Source organism: Lacerta agilis, chromosome 6 (assembly GCF_009819535.1).
Source record: "Lacerta agilis isolate rLacAgi1 chromosome 6, rLacAgi1.pri, whole genome shotgun sequence".
Classification (NCBI taxonomy): Eukaryota; Metazoa; Chordata; class Lepidosauria; order Squamata; family Lacertidae; genus Lacerta; species Lacerta agilis.
The window spans coordinates 26,649,113-26,669,101 of record NC_046317.1 but is presented as its reverse complement, the minus strand read 5'-3'; the positions used below and the strand labels follow the sequence as shown (position 1 = coordinate 26,669,101).

Below are 19,989 nucleotides of genomic sequence, written 5' to 3'. Positions count from 1 at the left end.
GGAGTCTACCATACCCCATCCCAAACCATGCCAATTTCTCTGGTAGGAACAGAGGGCAGCAGTAGAGTTGGGAAGGCAGATGCACACATGACTCCCTCCTCCCCCAAAAAAGATCCTGGACACTGTGGCTTCCCCTTCACAGAACTACAATTGCCAGTACCCTGAACAAACTACAGCTCCCAGGATTCTTTGTGAGGGGTGTCACCTGCTTTAAATATGTGTTGGGTGTGCTTTAAATGTATTGGTGTGGACATGCCCTCCCGAGGTTTTAAAACTTTCCTTCCATTATTTTTCTTCCATTGTGTTTTTTGGGATCCAATGCGTTGTTGGGAATTATTAGGCTGAAAATGTAACTGGCAGTATTATGTATATACAGTGGTGCCCCGCTAGACGAATGCCTCCCTAGACGAAAGGCATTCGCTAGCGGAAGGCTGCCCCGCAAGACGAATTTTTTTCGTCGCGCGAAAACCGCTATTTTGTATCGGTGCTTCGCTAGACGAAAAAATCGCTAGACGAAAATACTCGCAGAACGAATTATTTTCATCTAGCGAGGCACCACTGTATATATCTATAGAGAGAGAGAGAGAGTTTGGCTACATTTGGAGTAATGTACATTTGGCTCTTATTATCCTGTCTGGGGAAAATGTATATATATATATCATATAGCACTGGCTATGAAAAGAACAACCAAAATGATCAAAGTGCAACTTTAAAGTGTTTGGGGACCTTTTAATTCAGGAAAAAAGATTTTGTGGGGAGCATGAGAAAGGTTTGTAAAGTTGCGAATGGAAGAGATTTTAGCAGCCCCAGCCCCCAGGCTGAAATTGATTGACGAAAGGAGGCTTTTAAATGGAATTCAGCAGCAAATTCATGGGGTATACTAGTCCTCATCGTTTTATGAAACCTCCAGGTGGAAATAGAATTATAGCTATTTTATTTTAAAGCGCCTAAAAAAATGTACTGTACACAGATCATAAACATGAGATCCTGCCCACAGGCTTACAATCTAAAAGGCACGAGGGGGAAAAGGAATGGGGAGGGAAAAGGAAAACAAGCAAGCTCAGATGGTGTAACCTCTGAATAACAGATACTGGAGAAGACAATGGTGTAAGTGAGTTTTTTCATGCCTTCGGTTCCAGAGGGTACTTGACAAGAATTTGCCCTTGCTCTGGTTTAGCAGGGCTCTTCTTAATATTCTTAAGCTAAAACCCACTTTATCTCATTTCAGCTAAAAAAGATGAAGAAGTGGATTTATCAATGGCAAGCATGGGTAAGTTCGACATGGAAAAAACAAGTTTTTGAAGAATATGCAATAGGCAGAGTCTTGAAGGCCAAAGGAAAAAAGAAATATTTCTCTTCAGAAGCTGCCTTTTAGCTGTGGAGTAAATAACACAGAGCACATGTCCGTTTGGGAAGTTGTAGGAAAGAGGAGCAGATAATTAGCTGGGATTCATAAGTGCTAAGTAGAATACAGTGTATCTCATAAGACATTTGGTATGTGCAGTGCAGTGGTTGGGCTGGGAACTCAGAGACTCAGGTTCAAATCCCCGCTTGGACATGAAACTCAGTGGGTGACCTTGGGAAGGTTACTGTTTCTCAGCCTACCCTACCCTACAGGGTTGTAGTGAGGATAACATGGGGAGGGGAGAACCATGAACTCCTTGGAGGAATGGTGGGATAATATCCATCAATAGGGCCCACCATTTTTGGCCTACTCAATTAGCAGAAGGTTTCTTGTCGTTTGTGTGGCCCTCAGTGTGGGGTAGTGGTTAAGAGTGGTAGGCTTGTAATCTGGTGAACCGGGTTCATGTCTCCGCTCCTCCACATGCAGCTGCTGGGTGACCTTGGGCTAGTCACACTTCTTTGAAGTCTCTCAGCCCCACTCACCTCACAGAGTGTTTGTTGTGGGGGAGGAAGGGAAAGGAGAATGTTAGCCGCTTTGAGACTCCATAGCGTAGTGATAAAGCAGGATATCAAATCCAAACTCCTCCTCCTCCTCCTCTTCTCAGTGGGCTTGTGGGTACGTTCTGCCTCAAGCGAAAATATTTCCAAGCCGATTTCTCTTGGGGCTCCTGGTGCCAAACGTACGAACATGTCAGTCATCTCTCTCCTCCTTTTGTAGGTTTTAATGAATAGCTGCAGTTGAGCAGGTGCAGTGGAGGACCAGAAATGACAGGGCTTAAGGGATAAATGTAGGGTTTATGAAATGTAACATATTAAGTGAGAGACATTTGCTGAGGGATTTAGATTTCTGGATGAGCCGGATTAAAATGGGATTTAGCGTTTTGTCAGTTCAAAAAAAAAAAAGGATTAAGTGAGTGAAGACTTCCCCCCCCCAAAGCATGTGTACCTAAAGCTTATCAATATTCCCAAATTTATATTTCATTCAGCTTTGTAAATGCCTAAAAATAAAGCCTGTCCTTGTCATCTTCATGGACATAAATTCCTTCACCCTGAGCTCTTTTCCATCCATAATGTATCCATGGTGGTTGCCCCATTAACTGCAATAAAGGGGTTTCGTTTTAGGGTAGCATACGTCAAGTATGGAAAGAGTATATGACAAAAGAAGTAAAAAAGGTATTCCTCTGAGGGGGTGGGGATCTCGTTTGATTTTACTAATAGTTTTAAGGGTACTAAAAGTATCTAGTTGTACTTGTTGAAGAATTCTAGAATGTGTGGGACAAATTGGTACTTGAAATACAGCGAGCCTTTTAAGAAGAGGTGCTTCTATATTGTTCCTTACTCTTTCAGGCCACCCGGAAATCTTCCCCTTGGTCCTCACTGAGCAAACTCAGGAGATATTTAATTGCCGTCCTGACGTCGATGTCACGGCGGAAAACCCTCACAAACTTTTGAAGAGAGAGGACATCATCGATGACATGAAAGCAAGAGCTGCAATTTCTGACTTCCATCCTTTCAAAAAAATTATCTTAGTGAGTTACCCTGTCGGGGCATGTTGTATACCGGGGGTTGTGCTGGAACTCTGTAAACGGATCGCCTAACTTTATTTCACTTAAGATTTGTTACTCCTCCTGGCAAACAAAGTCCTTTTGAGCACAAGCTTAGAAGTGGCTGTGATGGAGGCATGAGGTTCACAAAAGGAATGCCCCACATTAATACGGATTGTGGTGTATGTGCTGCCCACAACAGTTTATCTGGTTTGTAAATGTACCTATGGGCCCCAGAAGTGACCCCTAGTATATGGTGTGGGATGAGCAGTTGCGATCTAGAAAGAAATCAGTTGCATTGGCAGGCAGAGGGCATTCTATAAAGTAATGGGAAGAAGAAGGATACATTGAGGAAGAAGCTTAAGGGAGCCTGCTCCTCTGAAACAGTTAGTGCTAGACCAAAAATGTAAGCAAGAGAACCTTCCATTCCATCAGTATTAAAGTGATGTTATAGAATCGTAGAATTGGAAGGGACCCCAAGGGTCATCCAGTCCAACCCCCTGCAATGCAGGAATCTAAACCAAAGCATCTATGACACATGGTAATCCAACCTCTGCTTAAAAACCTCCAAGGAAGGAGAGTCCACAACCTCATGAAGGGAGGCCATGCCACTGTTGAATAGCCCTTCTCTCAGAAAGTTTTTCCTTATGTTTAGTTGGAATCTCCTTTCTTGTAACTTGAATCCATTGGTTCGAGCCCTAACCCTCCAGAGCAGGAGAAAACCAGTTCGTTCCCTCTGCCATGTGACAGCCCTTGAGATATTTGAAGACAGCTATCATATCTCATCAGTCTCCTCTTTTCCAAGCTAAACATATCCAACTCCTTCAACCATCAGTTATAGTTGGATGTAGAAATCGTTTAAAACTGCTTAAAACTTTTCAACTGTTTGTATTCGCACAGGAATATCCTGGGGAAGAACTTCTGATAGTCTTTGACAGAGAATTAAAATACGGGCAAATCTTTTATCTTATTGCGACTGAAGAGGCCAAGGAAAGCATTTTACATGTAAGGCATTTTTTTTAAATTGCATTTATCTTTATCTGTATCATATCAATACACGTTCACCTTTTGCAAATACTTTCCCTGATAGCCTCCGGAACCAGAGGAAGAGGAAGGGGAGGTCAAAGAGGGCACCACAGAAGAATATGTATACAAACCTCCTGTGTGGAAACCTTGGGTCTCGCTTGGAAGTGAAAAAGAAATTGAAGAAGAATCGGTTAAGGAAAGAACAACAAAGGTCAGTCTTCCTAACAGTGTCTTATACTGTACAGTCGTACCTTGGTAGTCAAATGGAATCCGTTCTGGAAGTCTGTTCGGCTTCCAAAACATTCAGAAACCAAAGCACGGCTTCTGATTGGTTGCAGGAAGCTCCTGCAGCCAATCGGAAGCCGTGGGAGCCCCGTCAAACGTTCGGCTTCCAAAAGAATGTTCAAAAACCGGAACACTCACTTCCAGGTTTCAAACGTTTGGGAGCCAAGACATTTGAGAGCCAAGGTACGACCGTCTACTTTAAATAACAGTCTTAAATATACTATATTTTTAAAAGCAATAAACTGTAGGATCCTGGGTTGCTCAATTTTGACTAGAAATCTTTCAGATTTCAAAGCCTGAGTAGGGAGTGGATTTGGAAAGCATCTAGAAAAACAAGAACCTAACTCTTACAGAATCTTTGCAAGCCTTTGCCAAAGTGTGGATTTTAAGCATAGAAAAATGAGGTGGTAACCTGTGAAATGCTCCACAGAAGAGGACCTCTGGATGTGGGTGAGAAGGTTTGGTGAGAATACTTGAGACTACTCACACCAACAAACTGGTCTCATAACAAGCACATCCCAAGAGTTCAGTTGTTCCTTCCCATGGGGAATGACGAGCATGTTGAAAAATGGTCATAAAATCAGATCGAAATGCAGGTCCTGTAAGAGATCTTAAAGATCTGTTATTCTCTATTTTATGGCTGTGTGCCATACCCTCAAAACAATGCACAGTCAAATGTATAAAAATAAAAGAGTTTCCATTGAGAAATATTTTGGCTGAAATTTCAGGTTAAATATAAGATTTCTCGGCGGCAGAGAGAATTTGGGGCTCGGGTTAAATTTCACAACAGAAACGCTTCGGCTGATGCTAAACACGGCTACGTGGAATGTACGAGTTATTTCGATAAGAACTTTACCATTCGGCAGCTTGAGAAAAATGTTGGCACTCAGGTTGTCCCAATAGTAGAAGAAACAGGAACTCAAACAAAATGGTAAGTATAAGACTATTTTTTATTTTTTATTTTAAAAAAAACCCATTTTAAATAATTTTTAAAAAGAAACAATGCCCCCATTAATTTCGGGTCAGGTTATTTTCTTTCATTATCTGAATGGAGGGAAACCTAGCAGAGAGTGCCATTTCATATTTTTTATTTTTATTACATCCTGCCTTTCTTTCCTGATGCAGTTCAAGGCAACATACATGGGCTTCCTACTTGGCCGCCCATCCAGTTACTGAGCAGACTTATACCTGCTTAGCTTTAACAAGGATTGCAACCACAACATACTGTTACAGCACTAGCATAGCACTTTAATAGCCATGGCTACTCTCCTCCATGAATCATGGGAACTGTAGTTTGTTAAAGGTGCTGAGAGTTGTTAGGAAAACCCTAACAGAGCTACAGTCCCTAGCACCTTTAACAAACTATATTTCCCAGGATTTTTTTGGGGGGGGGGTGGAATCCATTACAGTGGTACCCCGGGTTACGTACTTAATCTGTTCCGGGTTACAGTACATAACCCGAAAAGGACGTAACCTGAACAATTCGTTCTGCGCATGCGCAGACGGAAAAAAACCACGAAAAACGCTTTGCGCATGCGCAAATAGTGCGCACGCCAGGTTGCGCTTCCGGGTTAGCGGAGTTTGTAACCAGAAAAGTACGCAACCCGGAGCGTACGTAACCCGAGGTACGACTGTACTGTTAATGTGGTATAATAGCACTTTAAAAGGTATGGTGTGGTTGCTGTATTATGCAGCTTCGGATCATTCCCAGAGATATGTCTTCTGACTATTCCCTGAGAGTATGTACATCAGACATCACTCCCTAACAAACAACTACATTTTATTTTGTGCGGATGGGACTAAGCATGATATTAGATGGGGCTGATGCAAAAAAAAAAAAAAAGTTATCCACGCCTCATATTTTTTTACTACTACTATTATTCATATTTTTTAAATTTGTATACCGTTCTTCACCCGAAGATCACAGAGCAGTTCACAATATAAAACTACAAAATGAGAACACAAAATACATAACGAAACAAAAACAAACCAATACCCCCCCCAAAAAAACACATTCAACAGGCCGTAGAATGTTAATCAGCCAAAGGCCTGGTTATAGAGAAACGTTTTTGCCTGGCGCCTAAAGATATGTAATGAGGGCACCAGGCGAGCCTCCCTGGGGAGAGCATTCCACAAGGCCCGTTCTTGTGTTGCCACCCTCCGGAGCTCTCGTGGAGGAGGCGCATGAAATCCTTCTCTCCACTGCCACCGGTGGGCCAGGTTTGACAGGTCCAAGCACGACTTTGCCTGCCCCACAAATGGTGTCTTATATGCCTTCAAGCGTAGGCCTAGTTAGCCCTACAGGTCAGTGAGGCTGACCACAGCTGGTTTGGCCAGACTTACCTGTGCGCGTTCTCATCTCCCGTCAGTAACAGATGGTGCTGTGGAGCAGGAATGCGGGAACGCTGGGAAACGAGTGGCATACACAAATCTGACTGAAGGAGAAGCACTGTGTGAAGTTTTCATCAATTCTGCCTTCATTGTTTTGAATTTTCCTTTCCCCTCCCAAATTTTTCTGAGCAGTGTCTTTTCACTCGCCTTAGGACCTACCCCAAAAATGCAACAACACAGTATTATCCAAGGGACTTTTCAGATGAAGAAAAAGAAAAGTATTTGTCATCGGAAGACCTGAAAGACTTCCTTGTCTCTGTGGCTTTAAGGTGAAGTATCAAGACCCACTGAAAGTTCTGTATGGAGACGTAGGCCAGATTTCTTGCAGTCATAAGGTATGAGGATAGAGTGACTTGAGGAATACCCAGCCCAAGAAATTATATATAAAACTGTTGATCTTGAAGACTTCTGCTTTCCCTCCTTAGGGTTCTTAATCTTTAAACCAGACAGCCCTTCAAACAGAGAACTGTCCTCTGTAAAGGAGGACACATGGCCACTCTATAAAGCACTTGGACAATTTTTTTTTTATCTCCAGCATCTTGAGCAGCTCCTGGTATCATGTAAAAAATGTCTTCCTCTCAAACATGTGCCTAAGATCTGTGTAATAGGTCTGGAGCAATGTTTCCCAAACTTACCGGTAGGTCTCCAGCTTTTTTGGACCACAGCTCCCATCATCCCAGTGGTCAGGGATGATAAGAATTGAAGTCCAAAAACAGCTGGAGACCCAAGTTTGGGAAACACTGGTCTACAGTATCAAATAAAGAAGTCATGGGACATATTGCTTTAGTGCTAGTGAAACTTTTTTTTTAAATTAAAACTGCATCCTCCCCGAAATTACAAATCTATGCTATACCACGATTTGAGATGCAGCATCTGCTTTTTTAAATTAAAAACAAAACAAAACAAAAATGTCCCCATTCCAGAGTTGAAATAGCACTGCAGCAGAATGAGATCCTGAATGCCTTTTTTGATGACTGGAAAGCCCTTGCGGAAGATGAAAGTGGCTTTGCGGGCAAGTCCGATGTTACCCTCAAGGAGTACCAGTCATTTACAGACCTGCATTACCTCAAGGACAGGACCGTGAGCTGCGTCTGCTGGCACCCAACCATTTATGGTAAAGTTTGCAGAGCGTTCGGTTCGTGGGCAGAAACTTTGTGACGGTTGTTCTGAAGTCTTGGGTTTAAAGATTAGCCACTGTGCCTGTTCCACTGGCCCTTTCCCCGAACAAATCAGCAGAACGAAGGAAAATGAGATGAGGAAATCTTTTATAACCTGTTAGCACAAGGGTAGTCAATGTGGTGACCTTCATAATCCTGTTGGACCTCAACTCTCCCATAAACCCCAGCCAGCAGTCAATGGCTAGGGATGCTGGGAGTTGGAATCCAACACATGAGGACTACACCTCATTGGCTACCTCTGTTTTAGCAAACTAGGGAAGCTGTAGCAGACATGAAAGCGAAACAGGTATTATTGCTTCGGTCTCCTTCTGCTTCACCACCATGACCTCTTAAGAGCCAAGCTGCATGTTAACACCAGTGACATAGCACGGGGGGCCCACGGGGTGGTGGCCCCAGGCCCAAAATTGTTAGGGGCGCAAAATTTCAACACCCGGCACTGCCTCAATACAGGTGTGGGCTTCTGTTGAAAACAGCTTCTCCGTGAAAACCAGGAAGTGAGCTCTCCAAACAACAGAACAACTTTCTTTTCTTATCCCTGAGGCTGCAATCTCTTGGGTGATGCAGACACTGTTAGGCCATTGATTGTGCATGCGTACTCGCATCCATTTCCCTCCCTCGCAACGCACCTTCCACACAGCCCCGGGCACAGGCAACCCATGCTACTTTAAGACTCCTGCTGCAGGCAGGCTAGAGCCCTGAGCAGAAGTGCTCCACTTAGGAGGCGGAATATAAAGCAGTGCCTGTAACGACTAGAAGAATGTGGGCACAGCAGATAAGAGAGTTGTTTCTTCACTGCCACCGCCCCCCCCCCCAATCGCGTTAGGTGGCCCAGAAACTTGATGAGTAAAAGGCTGAGGAAGAACCAAAAGAAAAACATCTCTTCACGTGATGCTTGTGGAATTCGCTGCCACCGAGAAGTGATGGTGGCTTTTAGGATTTGTCCCTCTTCTAAAACACCCCTGGACAATTCTTGCCGCAGTTTCTGACAGCATGGTCAAGTGTGCACATGGACCACTTTAAACGGACGCAAAGTTTTACCCTTGCAAAAGGTGAAATGACATTTGTCTTCAATCAGGGATTATCGCAGTGGCGGTAACGGAGCGACTGTCTTACGAGGAGCGGGTGAACAACTCTGGTCGACTGCTCTTGTGGAAAGCACCAATTCTCTTTTGGAGTTTCGCAGACCCAATTCACCCCCAGGTATTTAAAGGAGGGCTTGAATGTTTCTGAGGTGTTTAAAGAACAGAACCAATAATTTCAGCATAAGACTGTCCTCAGATCTGATCTATTTCTCCCTCCCCATGTGGATATTTATGTTTTCTAGCTGATGCTGGAGTGCCCTGAAGATATCTACTGCTTTCAGTTCTCCCCAAGCAATCCCAACATCATTGCAGGAGGCTGTATAAATGGACAGGTTAGGATTCCATTATTTTTCAGCTACTTGTTTGCATTCACAACATACCTCTTCTACATCGATATTGTGGAATAATTTGCTCCAGCAGTTTTGCAGATGTTTGGGGGACCAGCAAGGGCTAAGGCCCATGCAGGGTCTGGCCATTCTCATCTAACCCTTGAAATCGGAGGTTACACACTGCAAACTATTCTTTTGGCGACAGCAGAATGCTTCCTTCAAGCCTAATTTCAGCACAGGAGTGGGATCCTATGGGTGCCAGGGAAGACCTCTGTGGGCCCATGGATGCCTGGGGGCGCCGCATTGGCAACCCCTGCTCAGAATGCTAACATTGCCTACATGAGTACTTTGAGTGCTCCCTAGATGTTGCATCATACCCTCGTTTAGATAATTCAGGGTTTATTGAAGTATGCTTGGAATCCCCATGCCATTGTGTGGGACTCCTCAGTACCAGAAACATGTTAATTTTTTTTTAAATGATTCCTTTTCTATTAGTACAAAACAGATTTATCCCTGTGAGCTCAGCTGACCCTCTCTGCATATTCTGTAGTCATATTCTACCCTTCCATCACGTGGCACATTAAAGTGTCCATTAAAACAGGACAACCTGCCTTCTAACGTGTCATTTTCCCCCCCTCTGACCTCCCATTCTAGGTTGTACTGTGGGACATTTCAGCATATGAAGAGAGGTTACGAAATGCGAAGTCTGGTACAGGTGGGAGCAAGAATGCCGCAGTTAACATGGTACGTTAAAAGCAGGAACTTAAAAAGGACCAACCACATCATGAATTCCTCAAGGAACCACTGAGAAAATTGCTTCACATTTTCTTCTGTGCATGAATGAAGTTGCAGGCTTTCCAGAGCACTCGTCTGTGCGCGCACACGTGTAACGTAGGAATAAGGGGCTGGAAGTGGGGCAGATCCACCACGCTCGCTTTCTGGCAGGTGGGTCACTGTGGCTTGCCAGAAGGGGACAGGAGGTGGTGTGAGAGAAGCTAGAATGCTGCAAATGCCCCACCAGGAGCATGAGATGGGCTGTTTTGGTGTGCTCGTGTCACACTGACCTCCCCGCCACCACATTCCCTTCTCTTTCCCCTCTCCTTTAAGCAACAGCAGCCCACCTGCTAGGAAGCTAGTGTAACAGCTCTGCTCTGCTCCCTCCTCCCAGAGAGCCAGTGTGGTGTAGTGGTTGAGAGCGGTAGACTCATAGTCTGGTAAACTGAAGTCTCTCAGCCCCACTCACCTCACAGAGTGTTTGTTGTGGGGGAGAAAGGGAAAGGAGAATGCTTTGAGACTCCTTCGGGTAGTGATAAAGCAGGATATCAAATCCAAATTCTTCTTCTTCTTCCCAGCAAGATGTTTCTGCAAGGCACCCTAAAGCTACAGCCATTAGCAATTTCCATTTTTGTGACAACCGGGGAAAGTGATTGCCCAGTTCCTACTTTGCATTTGTTTATTGCATCCACTTCTATGTGGAGCAAAGTACCATAGGCCTGAGAATGTACACACTGCACCGTTTATTATAGTTTATTGAAGAAAGAAGTGCTCAAAATTTGTAACGATCCTTTCAAGGGATCTAAAAGGGACTAGTGTGGTGTAGTAGTTAAGAGCGGTGGACTCATAATCTGGTGAACCAGGTTCACTTCCCTGCTCCCCCACATGCAGCTGCTGGGTGACCTTGGGCTGCTCACACTTCTCTGAAGTCTCTCACTCAGCTCACAGAGTGTTTGTTGTGGAGGAAGAAGGGAAAGGAGATTGTTAGCTGCTTTGAGACTCCTTAAGGGGAGTGAAAGGTGGGATATAAAGTCCAAACTCCTCCTCTTCTTCTAGTTCAGGTGTGAAAGGAAACTGTGGCTTTGTGTTTCTGGTTGCCTCTGAAAAACAAAGGGAGACCCAGGTGCTCACTCATACAACTCAGGAGTATTAATTTTTTCCACTCAATCCCTAGAATATGGGCTAGCTAGATAGGTCAGGTTGTACAGTGGTGCCCCGCTAGACGAATGCCTCGCTAGACGAAAAACTCACTAGACGAACGGCATTCGTCTAGCGGAAGCTGCCCCGCAAGACGAAAAAGTCTATGGGGCTGCTTCGCAAGACGAAAATTTTTCGTCTTTTTTTTCCGTTTAGCGGAGCGCGGCTGTCATTGCCGCTTCGCTAGATGAAAAAACCGCTAGACGGAAAAATTCGTAGAACGAATTATTTTCGTCTACCGGGGCACCACTGTATCAATGAATTCTTGGCAATCCCCCCCCCCAATGTATCCAAAACTATTCACTATAAAAACAGGAATGGCAAGTGGATGCAGGAAGCAGTGCCCACCAGGAAAGCATGGAAAAACTAGAAAGAGCTGGGTCATGCAATGGATGCAAATGATAGTTCAGTCGGTAGAACATGAGACTCTTAATCTCAGGGCTGCAGGTTCAAACCCTGTGTTGGGCGAAAGATTCCTGCATTGCAGGGGGTTGGATAACACATGACCCTCGTGTCCCTTCCCACTCTCAACATTCTATGATTCTGTCATGTATGGAAATTAGTGGGCACTAATTTGTGTTCAATTTCAGCCAAGTTTCATGCTGGAACAAGAAGTTGGGAAGGAGCCACACTTGGTGAGATACTGTGCAGTCTCTTCCATTGAATATGGCCATAAATCAGTAATAACAGATATACAGTGGTTGCCAGAGCTTTTTGAGGTAAGAGTCAATCGTAAGTATTTCATATTGTATATTTGTACAGTGGTGCCCCGCTAGACGAAAATAATTCGTTCTGCGAAAATTTTCGTCTAGCGGGTTTTTCGTCTTGCGGAGCGGCAATGACAGCCACGCTCCGCAAAACGGAAAAAAAGACGAAATTTTTTTGTCTTGCGAGGCAGCCCCATAGACTTTTTCATCTAGCGGGACAGCCTTCCGCTAGACGAATGCCTTCGTCTAGCGAGTTTTTCGTCTAGCGAGGCATTCGTCTAGCGGGGCACCACTGTACTGTTAATGCAAAAGAGAAAAATACAAATAATGCCTTATTTGTTAAATCTGTATTACTGTCTGGGACCAACACAGGAACAGTGATCTACACTAAGCAACCCATGCATATTAAGCTCAGTATTAATTGCCCATGTAATTTCAAAGGGCTGCTTCACACCATACGTCTTCGTTTTGTTTTGGTAAACAAGATAATTTTAATTATTGCATGAAAAACAGTGCATACGCTTGTAACTCGTGTGTGTGTGTGTTTCCCCCCCCCTTGTGCCCCTTAAGAAAAACGTTGTCTGATGCAGATGTTGAGTGTGAATTTCTAGCCTGCCTCCATTATGACAGCGACTATAGATAATTCCCCAGTGTTCCAAACACTTTTTACATACATTATTTCCACAACCCTTTCAACAGCTTTGTAAGGCAGGCCAAATGATCGCCATGCTGCAGTTGAGGGGGTATGGCAGTGGTTTGTCTTAGGTGCTCTAGTATGTTTATGAAAGAGGCAAGATTTGAATTAGGCCCCATCTGCTCTATACATTTACAGCAGCATCGTGCAAGTTTAAACCTTCATGGCCTCCCCCAGAGAATCCTGCAAACTGTAGTTTGTTAAGGGTGCTTTGAGTTGTTAGGAGATCCCTGTTCCCATCGTAGAGCCACAATTGTGTTATTAACACAGGGGTCAGCAACCTTTTTCAGCCGTGGGCCGGTCCACTGTCTCTCAGACCATGTGGTAGGCCAGACTATTTTTTTTTGGGGGGGGGGAGGAATGAACGGATTCCTATGCCCCACAAACAACTCAGAGATGCATTTTAAATAAAAGCACACATTCTGCTCATTCACACATTCACGCTGATTCCCGACCCATCCGCGGGCCGGATTGAGAAGGCAATTGGGCCGCATCCAGCCCACGGGCCTTAGGTTGCCTACCCCTGTAGGCTTAACAGCTGGAGGGCCACAGTTTCCCCATCCCTGTTGTTGAGCATGGCTACTCCAAAATACTTGTATAGCTATTGCTTTTTGTATTTTTGTTTCTAATAAACATTGTTTTACTTGCTATTTCTAAGGTCAATAGAATGGGCACTATATTTGAAAACAGAGCTGGAGTTTGTATACAGCTTGTCACCTGCTCACCAGACTGGTAAGTAATTTTTCTTCAAGGTTTATTATTCAAGGCCCAGTTGAGATTGTCAGTCTCTGACTTTTAAACCATGGTTCATTGGACCAGGAATGAGTTGTGTGCCTGCAGGCTCCTTCCTTGCCCACCCTCCTTGCTCCTGCTCTCCTATGGCTTGCTTTGGCAAAGATATCCCGATTTCCTAAATCACAGTTTCCTGTGGTGCCATAACCAGGAAACTGTGGTTTGGCAATGTCTTCAAACAGATTGTGGCTTCTGAACCAGATTGATAAGATACTGTCTTCACTCTTTCTTCCATTCCCCCTTTCTTTTTTTCTTTCCATTGTTTGGTGTAACTACTCCTTTTGTGTAATAACTACTGAATACCAATATAGGAGAGAAGGAAATCCTGATGTCCCATACTACCAATTAAGCTGTTGAAAAATGTTACCTGCAAGGTTTTGCTTTATGGAATCTTGCACAACTTTTTTTTTAACGTACTTTTGCATGAGCATTTTCACATGAGTATTCTTCAGCAGCTCCATTACCATTTAGTTTCCACATGCCGTGGAGTGTCTAGATGTTAGATTTAGTGTGTTGGCAAAGGAAGATGAAGTGCAGGAAAGCCTCTCTCTTTCACACTGGCATTTGGAATATTCTCCTAAATAGGAGAGGCTTCAGAGACTGACTTGCGTTACCTTGCCCCCACATGCTCAGGGTTAGAATTTGTGACATGCACCCAAGCTAACCACAGCCAACTTGTCACGTATGGAAAACCCATCAAGAGGCTTGGAATATATTTTGTTTCATGCTACCTACCTGACACTGCAAAAAGGGGATTATCAGATAGCTAAAATGGGCTGCGTTTGGCTTGGAGGATGGATCACAAAATGCTCAGGGCTGGGTAAGAGTAAAAATCCTCCCCCTTTATTGTAGATTAATCGGTTTATTTAGGGCTTTCGTCTGCTCATTTTACTTCACCACCACCTCCCATCTTGACTGTGTTTTTTGAAACCTGTTTCTTATTGGCACTCCAGTAGGGACTCACCTTTTACCTTCCCAAATGCTTTCTGTTTGTAGCGTATTGTAATCCTTATGACACCCCAAGGGGGCTCCTTTTTCTGTGACATCTGCTTACCTGATGTATTCGGCTGTTCCTAAACAACTGCTATCTCACAGAAAGGGGATGAGGCAGGCTGGAGCTACAACCTAACTTTTCTATCGTTGTCAATTCCTCTGCAGCACAATATATTTTTGGGATCTTCGAGCCCACAGGCCCACTCTCCAGCCTTCAAGTGAGAAGAAAAAGGATGATAAGCTGATTTTGGCTCCGCCTGATGTGCCTACTACTTTCAAACACCTGGATCTCTGCTGGAGGCCTCTCATTAAGGTACGGGGATGTGAATTTAGGAGAGCCGCCAAGGTGTATTGATAGGGATGATGTGGCTACAGCATATAGTTTTATTGCTAATTTCTCCACCGTACCTTTCATCTCCTCAAGGCCGTGAGGTTTCTCTCTGAGCAATCTTTGTTTCGGAAAAGAATTATTTAAAATTGCAAGTACAAATTGCCCCACTCTGCAGCAGGGATGGTGGATAAACACAATTCATTTAAAAGCAAGCGCAAACTGAAACACAGCTGTCCTCTGAAATTTGCACAGCTCTGAATTATGCAGTGCAATTTTCTACCCGGGGAATGTGTACCCCCCCCCCACAAAAAAAGCATCCCTAGGGTAAAGTGTGCATTCGTGAAAATAGCAGGCACAAATGCATTATTACGGAGGGAAACCTGCTTGGGAAAAGGTGTATATTAGGCAAAATGACATAGGATAACGTGTTTGTGGGGAGAAATTCATAGTAAAATACTGATGAGTACCGGTACTCATAAGGACTTTCCTTTTTAAAAAAGAAAATGCAATCTGATGTGGAAATGGAAAGAAACTGAACTTATGAATGGAAAAATGATTTGGACAGCAAGCCCCACAGGGACTGATGGGAGTTGTAGTCCAAATTTCCTGGCAGGCACCAGGTTGGTGAGGGCTCATGTGGCACAACTTAATGCTTCTGACCTCTTATCTCAATACCACTGAATGTGTAAGCTGCCTTTCTGTCTGGTCGCACCTGAAAGCGATGTAACTTTTAACTCAAGTTTCTTTGTGGATTATATGGTCCAATGCTCTTCGTATCTTAAAACAGGTGAACCTGCCTAAGACAGATACAGGCGCAGAGTACAGCCCTATAAAACTTAGCTTCAGAGAAGAGCATTACCACACCAAAATTCAAGGTATATATATATATACACACATTATTATATATACATGCAGTGTATGGACTTATGCCAGCACATCTCCCTCCACCTGGTTTCTACGTCATTCAGGGTTACCCCTAACCCTCTGGGGATGGGTTTGGGGGGGCACAGGAAGCTCAGCTTTCTGCTTGCAAAACCTCTGGGCCCAACACTATACGTGTAATGTAGGTGCTTATTAAATCTACTTTTAGTAGAGAGAGGTGGGGGGAAGCAGGGATGCAACCTTGAATACAATATTGGGGGGCCCAGGTATGCCCCACCCCACATAATCAATCACAAGACACGTCACACATACGCCATTTGAATGGCAATGCTCATCAACTGCGGGGGGGGGAGAGGCTGGCTCCCTCAAATATTTTATGGGGGTGTGTGTGTGTCAAAGGACCTTGGTCCCTAGGAGTTCGAGAGAGCACGTTCATTAAATGCCATACATGCTTCCCTTGGGGCATGTCTATTCACTGTAACATAACCTGGTGAAATTGACAGCAATTTCTCTCATAAAACACAGAGAAACATACCCATTGAGGGAGTTAGATAACAATTTTCTATTGAGAACTCCTCTAACTCGGGGGTGGCCAACTCCCAAGAGTCCGTGATCTACTCCCAGAGTTAAAAACTGGCAGTGATCCACCCCGTTTTGGGGGGTTCAGGTCAAATTTGTTGAGGTATTTTTGGGGAGGAGGAAAGCCTAGTTTTTTTTAGGGGTTCAGGGCAAAAATGGTGAGCTTTTCTTAGGGGAGACAAACTTGTTGAGATTCTTTGGGGGAGCCAGTGACCTACCGCAGACCATGATCTACCTGTTGGATGTGCCTGCTCTAACCGAATAAACTGCAGGACAATGACAATTCTGAAATGTGGATTTTCCATAGCTTGCCACGAGTGGGCTTCCACCTTCTGCCCATCTGAGCTTAAAGATGGTAGATGAAAGGCAATGAATGGGAACGATTGCTGTGCTTAGTAGTTGTTGTTTTTAATGCAAAACACGTGAAATGATAGCAGTGAGTGAGTAGGAATGTGGAAAGTTTCGAGAGTTTTTGTATATATGATTTGCGTAGTGATTTTATCCACATTCTTCCAAAGACAAAACACAGCCCCAAGTCAAACAGGAGGCACTTGTGGAAAAGCTGCCCTATAGCCAGATACAGGCCACGTCCATGAAACCTCTGAAGCTGCTAGAAAATGTCACCAGCAGCTTTTTTGTTGGGACTGAGGTAAGTTGGACGTTTGGGTGTACAATTGTTGTTTACGGTGGGGGAGATAAGGGACAATTGGAGAATGCAAGGCCTGAACTTAAACGGAAAGTAATAACCACACCAGAAAGTGGTGTTTTTTTAAAGCGCCTCTTAAACCATCCCAACGTTTCTTCTGCATTCTGTTTGCAGCCCATCATCCAGGAAATTGTTTCGATTTTGCATGCTTCAAAAGAGATCAAAGCTCAGCATTTAAAAAAATAATAATTGTGACCAGTATTTCACTTTATGACATTGCAGGATGGTGAAGTCCTTTGCACCGATTGGAAGATGGAGAGAGATGGGGACTCAGGAAGACTGCTTAGTATGCTTTGAATTTCTCTGGGTGGACACTGGATTGCTGTGGGATTTGGGTGGTTTTTGTTTTGTTTTTTTAAACTGCATGTAACAGTTTCTTCTGTCAGTCTTAATGTTACTCAACTGAACTGAGTTTAACAGGATAAAGTAGTGAGTTTGGCATTAGAGAGGTGTTGCTGAGTAAAAGAGAGAGGGAGAGGTAGAAAAGGCGAATAAATGCTGAGAACACTACTACTAGCAATGGGGCATGGGGGATAAATTCAATTCTCTTCGCATTTCCAAAGCCAACAGTTGAATCAAAACGAAACCACTGTTGAAAATTTACACTTCTCCAAATTGTGCTGTGTAGTTTTCCAGCCGAGCAATGCTTTAAAAAATGCATGTCTTAAGGGTAATATTGCTTTGCCAAAATATTTATATCAGGGGGAAAAATCACATGGGTATATTGGCATAAACTCCTGACAAATTTTCATATGGACTTTAAATTCTCCTCGCACGCTACAGCTAAGGTTTATTACTCAAGGAGATACATGCATGTATTATTGTGCTGTGGGATTCAGATGAGAACAGATTAACAGAGCATCTCTCAAAAACTAGATGTAGGTAAAGGAACTAGTTAGATTAGGTTCAGGGGCAATGCGAGGGGGTTGCCTGGGGGTGGTGTCTGAGTCCTGGGAATTTTTTGTGCAGGGAGGACCTAGATCTCCTGGCCCTCCTTTAAAAAACAAAAAACGTTTGAAAAACTTTACCGTGTGCTCTGCTGCCCTTTAAGCAATGTGTGGGGCTGGAAAGACCCAATCTACCTCCTTTAATTTGCACAGAGGAACTATATGCATTTGTGCAAATATGTGGCATATGGACCTGTACTTTGAGGCCTTATTCACATCTGCATACTTATCCCACTTTAAACAACCATGGCTTCCTCCAGAATCCTAGGAACTCGTTCGTTAAGGGTGCTGGGAATTGTAGCTCTGTGACAGGTCTCCTAGTGATTTTTCTCTTTATCCTGACCTCTTTAAAGGGCACGGAATAGGCACTTACCAACTAGTTCAACACCTTGCAAGAGCCAGATAAAATGTGATGAAGAGACAAATATATGCACATACAAAACAGTCTCTCTCTGTCTGTCTCTCTCTCGTAAGGTCAAAAGCCATCCAACACGTACATCATCCATGATGGAATTGTCCATACTGTACAGAGGTCTCCGTTTTTCAAAGACATAATTCTCACTGTTGGAGGCTGGAATTTTGCAATATGGAAAGAAGGTGTCACGGTATGTTCCTCTGGAATGGGAAATCCTTAAGAAAGGGGTGACAAGTCTGTTCCAAATGTAGCACAAGGTGATTCTGAAAGGTGTAAGGAACAGGTAGGAACGTGTTTTCAGCTGTTTGTTGGGGGGGGCGGAAAGACATTGACCTGTTTAACTCTTTCCTTTGATATTCTTCAAGAGAAGTTTCCTGCAGATGGTTTATATGTTATATGACACCTCTCAGTGAATATAACAGAATATTTTAAAACCAGCCATGATTCTCTAATCAAGAGCTCGAAACATATTGGATATTTTTTTGCAAGAAACTAAAACATGAAAACACTGCTATTTTTTGCACCTGTTTGAGTAATGCCACTGATTCAGGACATACTGAAGGATATTCTTCAGTTCCCCACAGGTGTAGGGGTTTCACTATTTCAATGTATATGCATAAATTCACTTCTGCCAGCAGAGTGGAATTTATCAGTGATGAATATACAGTGGTGCCCCGCTAGACGAATGCCTCGCTAGACAAAAAACTCGCTAGACGAACGGCATTCGTCTAGCGGAAGCTGCCCCGCAAGACGAAAAATTTTCGTCTTTTTTTTTCGTTTAGCGGAGCGTGGCTGTCATTGCCGCTTCGCTAGACGAAAAAGTTCGCAGAACGAATTATTTTCGTCTAGCGGGGCACCACTGTATGATGAATTTATCATATCCCCATGCACCTGCCATAAATTGAGGATACAGATCCCCAATAAATTTCTATTTAGTCTTCCTATATTCTTCAATTGCGGTTAAGCTACCCAAATATAACAAAATCCTTTAAAAAAAGAATTCTCACATAGAATTGTAACTGGTTGTACAATGTGTAAGACTTGTCAGCATAATGACTGAAAGTTGATAAACAGTTTAGTGGGAATTTCCCCGCAGCACCCATTTTAATGGGATGGGGAAAGGCAGGAATACTAAAAAAAGACAGGAAGATGGAAGTGTTAGGTGAACAATTTTAATCTGGTATTTTGTTTCATGCAACTATTTTCCTTTTGGCCTTGTGTTTTTAATGAAGAGCGGACCCCTCCTTGAGTCAAGTTGCACAGCAAAGAGATACACAACAGGGCAGTGGTCCTTATCAAGGCCAGGTGTTTTCTTCATTGGAAAAGAAGATGGAAATATTGACATTTGGGACCTGTTGGAGAAGACTCATGAAGCGTCTCAGACCCAAAACGTCTGTATTGCACTGATTACTTGCATCAAACCCTGGATTTACTCTTGTATGTCAGTGTACCGTATTTCTTACTTCCTTACTTTTGAATGTAACTTTGCCGTGGGTCTGCCAGGTTAGAAAGAAAGGCAATTCAAATTGAGATAACAACTTGTATCACATGCATAGTTAGCTATAAGATGGCAAGGGAAAGGAAGAATAGGGAAAGCAGCAATGAAATTTTGCCTAAGTCTGCTGGTCCAAGCATTACCCTCCGTCTTCAGCAGCTGAAAATGGAATGAGTGTTGAAAAAAAAGGCCTTGGTACACATTACAAGCAGATGCATGAAACAGAGTCCAGGTGCCA

At 43.6% G+C, this 19,989-nt stretch overlaps 1 protein-coding gene across 3 annotated transcripts in view; it reads left to right on the top strand.

Annotated features, from left to right (window-relative positions):
• The window catches only part of WDR63 (WD repeat domain 63), a 31,725-nt gene that overhangs the window by 6,795 nt on the left and 4,941 nt on the right, over positions 1 to 19,989 (top strand). For 2 of the 3 annotated variants that reach the window (XR_004426812.1, XM_033151675.1), the window contains exons 3-20: positions 1,229 to 1,270; positions 2,752 to 2,933; positions 3,849 to 3,953; positions 4,039 to 4,185; positions 4,988 to 5,190; positions 6,803 to 6,919; positions 7,574 to 7,764; positions 8,904 to 9,028; positions 9,153 to 9,242; positions 9,894 to 9,983; positions 11,801 to 11,929; positions 13,270 to 13,343; positions 14,562 to 14,709; positions 15,515 to 15,602; positions 16,707 to 16,837; positions 17,117 to 17,180; positions 18,316 to 18,446; positions 19,489 to 19,647. Coding sequence is in view for 2 of the 3 variants with exons in the window: in XM_033151675.1 (XP_033007566.1) it covers positions 1,229 to 1,270; positions 2,752 to 2,933; positions 3,849 to 3,953; positions 4,039 to 4,185; positions 4,988 to 5,190; positions 6,803 to 6,919; positions 7,574 to 7,764; positions 8,904 to 9,028; positions 9,153 to 9,242; positions 9,894 to 9,983; positions 11,801 to 11,929; positions 13,270 to 13,343; positions 14,562 to 14,709; positions 15,515 to 15,602; positions 16,707 to 16,837; positions 17,117 to 17,180; positions 18,316 to 18,446; positions 19,489 to 19,647 (2,216 nt within the window). In the remaining variant the exon portion in view is untranslated. Of the gene's footprint in view, positions 1 to 1,228; positions 1,271 to 2,751; positions 2,934 to 3,848; positions 3,954 to 4,038; positions 4,186 to 4,987; positions 5,191 to 6,802; positions 6,920 to 7,573; positions 7,765 to 8,903; positions 9,029 to 9,152; positions 9,243 to 9,893; positions 9,984 to 11,800; positions 11,930 to 13,269; positions 13,344 to 14,561; positions 14,710 to 15,514; positions 15,603 to 16,706; positions 16,838 to 17,116; positions 17,181 to 18,315; positions 18,447 to 19,488; positions 19,694 to 19,989 lie in introns of all 3 variants that reach the window. The other variant, XM_033151674.1, reaches the window with a different exon arrangement.